Here is an 8,071-nt window from a genome sequence, read left to right on the forward strand (position 1 = left end):
TGAAGAAGACGGATAAGAACATGGCACTCATCACCCAAAAGATGGACATCACATTCTCTCTCAGGAGGAAAGAAGTTGTGGAGATGCAGCCCTTGGTCAAGGAAATGCAGCTCAGATGGCCAGCTCTCTTCTTGAAAGAACAGGTAAGATAATCTCTTAAATATTTAAAGGAAAACTTCCGTTTTTTTCTTCTTCCCTTTTTCCCCAGTGTGGTCTTATTTCTAAAATTGAAAACGTTCATTTATTCACCCAGAAAAATTTCAAGGCATTTGGAGTTGTTAGAAAGAAATTTTAATCCCAATGTTACGAGTCAGTCGTTTTGCAAGAGAGAGCTGAGCCACGGTTATGGGGAAAGGATTCACTGAGACAACTAAGAAATGCCTGAATTAAGCCAAAAACCACTCTGGAGGGATTTTAATCTAAGGAAATAACATTAAAATGTGTTTAAAAGCTCCAAAAAGTTGATTTTACATGATATAGGACCTTTACAATTCCTTCTGAACAACTCCAAATGCCTCGAAACTTGTCTGGGTGAGTAAATGAACGTGAGCTCCATTTCTTGTGCCCTTGAGAAGCATCTGTTTGTATCACTCCAATATCTTGTAGAAAAGGTTGAAGGCTACCGTTGAGCTAACAATGCTAGTGGTAAAATATAAAAAAATACTTGGCTCTAAAAATATGAACTCTATTGAAGTGAAATCTATTTACTTGTCAACTTGCTGTGTATAATAACGGATTGCTTTTATTTCGCTCTTCTCTGGGCACCCAAAGCGCTTTATAATTCCACTACTCACTCACTCACTCACTCTCACATTCACACATCGGTGCAGGGAAACCACAGTTGTAGCCACAGCTGCCCTGGGGTAGACTGACAGAAGTGACGCTGCCATATCGCGCCACTGGGCCCTCTGGCCAACACCAGTAAGCGGTGGGGTAAAGGGTCTTGCCCAAGGACACAACGACCAGGACAGAGAGAGCTGGGGATAGAACCAGCATCCTTCCGGTTACAGATGAGCTTCCCAACCCCCTGAACCACGGTCGCCGCAATGACTTGTCTTCACTGGGCATCTAGAATCTTTTGGTGCTGACCCTTAGCGGGCAACAGCCATGAAACTCACAGAACAGGATTGAGAAAGTCACTTACGTGTTATGAAAGTATACAAATTTGACCACAGGATGTTATTCTTACTTCATTTCTACATAACTATAAAATTAATGGAATTTTTTCAATGAATTTAAAATACAATTTATTGATTTATTTCTTTTCTGCAATACATCCTGTAACAATTGAAACCATTATTTTGTCTTATCAACATTTGATTAGGTATTCTATAGACTTACTGTAAAATCTGCCGATCAGATTTTTCTTGTTTTGTTTTTTTTTTTTTTTTAATACGTCAGTTATAATTTGTACCACCACTACCACTAAAAGAAAAAAAAAAAATCCAATCAAGGCCTGACCAATAGATCAACCGAGACTAACTAAATGTTTTGAAATTAAGCTCTTTTAACCAAATTTGAAAACAATGTGATTTTTATATAATGTACCTTTAAAAGTTTTCTTCTATATTTTTTTTTTGTTGCTTTGTAGATTTGTGCGGAATTCTCACGCATTACCACCAAGGATCTCATGGGGACCTTCATGACTGCCCTCGACACTTACTCACTTCGGCTGATTAAGCTGTATCGAATTAGAAAAGCTGCTTTCCGCAATGACATGGATTCCCTGTTGCAGAAGTTTGATGAACAGGTAATATATAAAAATGTATTTGTGTCTGGTTTATGAGGAACCTGAAGTTCCCACTGTAACGAAAGATACTTTATTAAATATTTACTAAATTGATGTAAAAATTGTTAGTTTTCAAAAAGTGTGTCCTGAATGGGATTATAAGCTAACAAGCAGCGCTGTGTTTGGCAGATTGCAGGTAATGACAGACAGTTCAACTCTCATCCCACTCATGGCACTTTTTGTTATAAATGTTGTAATAAGTGTGCTACATTTGTTGCACATCAAAATTACTTAAAAAATAAATAAATAAAAAAAACTGACAAAAACATGACCAATTATCTGTAATAACTCATTTCAACATCTTATTTCTTAAGGCTGTATTTTGAGCAACAACACTTAATGTGTTTTAAAAACAAAATGGTAGGTTTATAAATGAGACTGAGTCTTATTTGATTTCCTTGTTTTAGGTCTCAAACATAGTCCAGCATCGACGAACCATCAGTTTGGAAGGGTTACCGATATTTGTTCGCGACGACGAGACCAAACTCTTCTTAACATGTCTGGTGAGTATGCAAATCTACTCAATCTTCAGTTTTGGTTTTCAGAGACTTATATGTACTGTTGTTTTTTATTTTGCATAGGATACAGATCCAGTTGAGAGGGCAACCCGAGGTGTTACGGTGGGCATCCTCACTGTTCTGGAGGACTACGTGGGACCCAACTCGCAGTCCACAGTGGTCAACACTGCCATTGTTTTGGAAGAGGACATTATTCTTGATGATCTGCCAGACCTTCCCACTGGCTTTGCCTACTTGTTTGGCCTACTTTATGGGCTCAACATGGAGTTTCCCAAAGAACTCAAGTACACATTTGAAGCTGTGCAACACATTTTTATGGAGTTGACATCTACCTGTTCCCAGAGGATAAGAAGCTTCAAAACCAAGCTCTTAACCAAAGTCTAACCTATTTGACAACATGTTCAACTCAAATGCAACTTGTGTAAAACAGAATGGCAATTTGTTTTGATTTACTGTTTTTGGGTTTCGTGGCAAGTTGCTCTGAAAAAAGTTAATTTCTGTCTTTAAGAAAACGGTAAGGTGCAGAAAGTTCTGAATCAATGTCTTCTGTTCTAACTTTACTTAATGTAGCTTGCATGGCTGATTGCAGATTTCATGTATAACATGTTATTATAAAATGTTGAAAGGTTTTATTCTAACTTGAGCTGTTTTAAACAATTTTTATAATCTGGTTTTAGGTACATTTGTATTAGTTTTATAACAAATGTGGCGCGATACTGAACTTCACAGGAAATTGGAGTGTTGATACCATTACTATTAAAAGACAAGTGGTGGAAAAATTTGTTTGAAAGTTGTTAGCTGTATGGAAACCAGGAAGTTGTTCACATCCTGCCATCTGATGTTTTGAATCTGTTTGTTAGTGACTATCTATCAAGATAGGTTTGATATTCTGTCTGACAACACCACCTTTAAAATTGGATGAGTAACATTTGTTACAAAAATTTGACTTTTTTTGTGTTTTTGGAAGGACTTTATTTGTGGCTGAATGTTGTCAGTATGTTAAAAAATGGCTGATCTCAAAAGTCAACATTGTCAGTGGTGCAGTTGTGTTTGAACACAAAGTTATTTGAAAATCAACTGTGTAAACATTCATTGGTACAACAGGGAGCACCTCATGAAAACTATGAAAGATACTTTTTCTAAACTTTAGGAAATTGATTGGCAAAACAAAAAAAATATGTTGTGTAAACTTTAGGAAATACGTTGCCAAAACTAAAACTAATACCTTGTGTAAACTTTAGGAAATACGTTGCCAAAACTAAAACTAATACCTTGTGTAAACTTTAGGAAATACGTTGCCAAAACTAAAACTAATACCTTGTGTAAACTTTAGGAAATACGTTGCTGAAACTAAAACTAATACCTTGTGTAAACTTTAGGAAATACGTTGCAAAAACAATAAAATATGAGTTGAGAAAAAGGACAATTATTAATTTTGTCAACACAAAAACATTAGCTAAAGCAACTTATCACCTAAACTTGAAATTATAAGTTATCCATCAGAACCTAAAAACGTAAATGCAGTCGGTTGCCTTGAGTTTTTAAGTTTTAGCAACGTTTTTTTTTTTTTACAGTGTATGGAAAATAAACAAGCAGACACGCGATGGTTTTACCGTCGTTGTTGCTAATGACAACGCATAAAAACAGGCGCTTGTCCGTCCATAATTTGGTTATATTAAATATAGGAGAAAGAGAAAACTTTAAAATTAATATAGCCACTACAGTGAGCATCAAAACCATAAAAAATATTGATGTAAACAGTTTATTTTGCAACACTACGAAACAATAGCATAAAATGAAACAATAGATGTTTTTATATTGTCATCCAATATATATCGTTATATCGAAGAGCCCTATGCATTTGTCTACTTACTTAACATATTCAGCATTAGCTTCAGTTTTATGCTGTGGATTTTGCTGCTTGGTCTAGATACACTGAGGCTAATTAGATAAAGGTGAGGTTCGTATGTGGGTCAGGACCGGGTGTATGAAAACATCTGCGGATGGACTGAGTGTGACAAGAGTCAAACAGCCACAGCAAAAAGAACAACACTGACAACTTGTCTCTTCATTTCTTTTCAAGAACATTAATTTGCATCACACACGGTATATAAAAATGTAGTTTTAGGGCCAAAGAGGTGTAATTATTATCATTCCAGTCCAGCAGTCCTGATCTTTAAGGTGTCTAGTATGAAAACAAAGCAAATCTCCTGTGTCAGTGACAGAAACATTGCCAGCTTGTTCACATGTGGTCTCAGTTATACCCTGCTCATTAATGAGATTTAATGAGCCAACAACCAAATGAGGGTTAATGAGCTGGGTGACCCTAACAATACCTAGCACATGCTGATGTGACAGAATGTTTCTTCAGATTGACGGTACTAGTGTCCAGAAGACTACAGAGGGATTCGAAGACAGACCAGAATCACACAGATTAGATTGTGCTGGGCTTTTATATTAAAAAACCTAAATTTCGATGCACTACAAATTGCTTCATGGACTTTGAGAATCCCTAAGATGAATGTGGAAGAAAGCACAATATTCAATATTCTTTCTTCAGTATTATCAATCTCTATTATCTCTCTGGCAGGTAGCTCCATGCCCTCCTGGGTTTTAAATGCACCTTAGAACACACATGCATCAACACTACAATGAGCGGGTGGAGGGAGGTTTGGAGTCTCCTCTCACCCCCATTCTCTGCGGCCTGCTGGAGCGGGAGGGCTAGGAGGAGGAGTTGGCCTTCCGACTGCGGTCTGGAGTGTGGGGCCTCCCTGCTGCTGCGGAGTCGAGGCGGTCTGCCTCGTTGGCCTGTCTCCACGTTGGTTGAGTGTGGAGTAAGTGCATATGAGAGCATGAGGGTGGGAATGGATGTTTGTATCTGTGTGTGCCTGTATGTCTGTGTCTATATGTCAGGTTGGGTATCAGACGCCACCTCTCTGGGGACATCTGGGGACTCCAAGGTTTGGAGGCCTATCTCCCCCCACCACCACTTCCCCTGCCAGTGGCGGACTCCCTCAGTCATCGGTGCGTTGGTGGTTCTTTGTGTCTGGGGAGGGGCGTCCAGGTACACACCGGCTCACTCCTTGGCGGCCGCTTATCGGGGCCTGGAGGTGGGGTGCCCCCGGCCTCTTGGCCTGGGGCTCGGTCACTCAGGCACAGCTGGCTGCCGGCGGAGCTCACGGGCGCGTCACTGCAACTCCCCCTGGCTTCTGCTCCGCGGCTGCTGAGTGAGCCCTCATCTGGGACTCTCCTCAGCTCTTTCTGGGACAGTGGCGCAGCTGCCCCTCTGTTGGTCTTCCTTGGTCTCTTGTGTTCTGAGGGCCTCTGGATGTCTGGAGTTTCGATCTCCTCCATACCTGCTTCATGCCCGGGAGGACGGGGCTGTGGCCCCCCCACACCCTCTAGCAGATCATTACATGAAGGAACCTTCTAAAAAAACAAGCGCGTCCATGCTCGCAGGTGTACACATGGGTGATCACACCCACAAACTACACCCCTTTTTGGCTCCTACCTCAAAGCACACTGTGTTCTGTTGATCTTATGTGCTGCACAATAATGTTTAATATTTAGTATTTACTGTCATATTCCCATATATCATTGTGATGTTGTTTATTCTATTACTCTTGTTCTCTTCTGCTTGTTTTCTTTTTTCTTTCTCAACAGGTGATCCAGGTGATCGATATATGCATTTTCTTTTTCTTTTCTTTTTTTCTGCCCATTCTGTTGGTTTTTGTTTTTTGCCCTTCTCCCCCGTCCCTCTTCTCAGCTGTTTCTCTTTCCCTCTTTCTTTCTCCCCTTCTTTCCCCCAGTCAAGTCTGTCCCGTATTCAGCAAGTGAAAATAAAATAAACAATAAAAGGTGAATCAAATGGACCATTACGGCAAGGCTGGGATGGTCAATTTGGTAAAGTAAATCCGTTGGGCATCTTTCTTTGCCTTTAGACAATAATTCTGATGGCAAAAGAGCCAAACGGGACAGGCTAAAAAAAAAAAAAAGTATTATCAATCTGTTAAATTGGAGAAAATCTCACGTTTACTCTAAATGTATGCATTATCATTGATTAATGATTAATAACTGTATTGCTTCTATCATCCTAGAATTTGTTAAATCTTTTTGGTGTTAAGTGATTGTTCAGTAGAAAATTAAAGCAAGTCTTCATTGCCCCAAAGACTGAACAGAAAAAGAAAAGAGTACCTCCTACATTATCTCAAAGAAAGAAGACAACACACTAAGAAGCTTGACATTACTGTAGTTGCACCACAGAAACACGGAGTTTCCTGAACATCTGTCTCTTGAACAGCACAATAACACAATCATGTGACCACGGAGTATCATTTGTAGGAAAATGTGCAGGGCCAGGGGAAGCCACTTCTCATTAACCTCTGCCTAGTATGAGGGGAATGTGGTACAGTGGAGTCACTCAACTTTAATATTAAGAAGACCTTACCCTTCTGGTTGGTGTTATGAAATATGGTATCCACAGACACTTCATCTCTTTTGGGCTATGTTTTTTTTTTTTTTTTAAATAAAGCTTTAAATTTTCTCTTGTGTAAAATATAAACCAGACCAGTCCAGACCAGAGGGACAGACTTGCGTCAGGGCTGCTGCTAGATACATTATGAGAAGGATTCTACATCTGTTAGGCCATGATTGAAATTGACACTTGTGGCATATGGCAGCATGGCATTATTTTACTTCAGAGGTTCATTCACAACAGGGCTGTCTCTCCACGAGAAACCTGACATTACAGGTCTGGAGAGAAGAATGTTAAACTGGGGATACTTTCACTAAAATAGATCTTGACTACTGATTAGATAAAAGTCTACATTCGAATGATATCTCTCTTAAGCAGGACTCAATTATGAATTGTGGGTTTTTGTTTGTTTTTTTTAGCACAAGATAAATGGCTGTCCAACTAAACAACAAAGGGATAAAATAATAAATCTATCTGATTGAGAAATCACTCATCTTTGGAAAATGGCCTGTATTTATATAGCGCTTTACTAGTCCCTAAGGACCTCAAAGCGCTTTACATATCCAGTCATCCACCCATTCACACACTGGTGATGGCAAGCTACATTATAGCCACAGCCACCCTGGGGCGCACTGACAGAGGCGAGGCTGCCGGACACTGGCGCCACCGGGCCCTCTGACCACCACCAGTAGGCAACGGGTGAAGTGTCTTGCCCAAGGACACAACGACCGAGACTGTCCAAGCCGGGGCTTGAACCGGCAACCTTCCGATTACAAGGTGAACTCCCAACTCTTGAGCCACGATCGCCCACTTTGAGTAGCCAAGTAGAGTAGAAAAGCACCAAATAAGAACCAGTCCATTTATCATTTACCATATACTTTGCATGGCCTTCAAAACAAAGTATTGCTTCCTGTGTCCTAAAATTCCTAGGGAATTTTGAGCCAAGTTTTTCTCTCTTCATTATTGTGGGGCTCTTCTAGCCAGTGGATGTTACACCGATTATTGCTATGAATTTAACACTGAAATTAACAATTCGGGGTGTGACTCAGGTTATTAGGTTTTAGTCAGTCTTCATTTTTGTTGGAAAAGCAGAAAGGAATTTTGGCTTGAAAAACTTTCCCAATAAATACTTAAACAGTGAGCTTCAGTTCCTTAGATGGATCATTTAAGGTCAAATAAGGTTTATTCATAAATTTTATAGCTGCACTTTATGCAATTTATGTTTCATTATCTTTAATTTTCCGCAGAGGAACCGGCATGTCGCAATAAGTAATTATAGATAAGGTGGGG

General features: G+C 39.6%; 1 protein-coding gene across 1 annotated transcript; it reads left to right on the forward strand.

The window, feature by feature from the left end:
• On the forward strand, positions 1 to 3,086 carry LOC146658445 (uncharacterized). Its single transcript, XM_085421687.1, has 4 exons — positions 1 to 143; positions 1,592 to 1,750; positions 2,197 to 2,292; positions 2,371 to 3,086. Exons 1-4 carry the CDS (start codon positions 21 to 23, stop codon positions 2,689 to 2,691), a joined length of 699 nt encoding a protein of 232 aa, XP_085277813.1. The 5' UTR covers positions 1 to 20; the 3' UTR covers positions 2,692 to 3,086.
• Positions 3,087 to 8,071: the final 4,985 nt, after the last annotated feature.

This window comes from Rhamphochromis longiceps, linkage group LG11 (genome assembly GCF_057381845.1).
Source record: "Rhamphochromis longiceps isolate RC_006_pf linkage group LG11, R_longiceps_female_GT1.1, whole genome shotgun sequence".
NCBI classification, from domain to species: domain Eukaryota; kingdom Metazoa; phylum Chordata; class Actinopteri; order Cichliformes; family Cichlidae; genus Rhamphochromis; species Rhamphochromis longiceps.

Bases quoted from the DNA above. Each gene is read 5' to 3' on its own strand.
- LOC146658445 (XM_085421687.1), top strand. From the start codon at position 21: ATGGCACTCATCACCCAAAAGATGGACATCACATTCTCTCTCAGGAGG. The intron at 144-1,591 runs GTAAGATAATCT...GTTGCTTTGTAG, and splicing joins CTCTCTTCTTGAAAGAACAG to ATTTGTGCGGAATTCTCACG. The intron at 1,751-2,196 runs GTAATATATAAA...TCCTTGTTTTAG, and splicing joins TGCAGAAGTTTGATGAACAG to GTCTCAAACATAGTCCAGCA.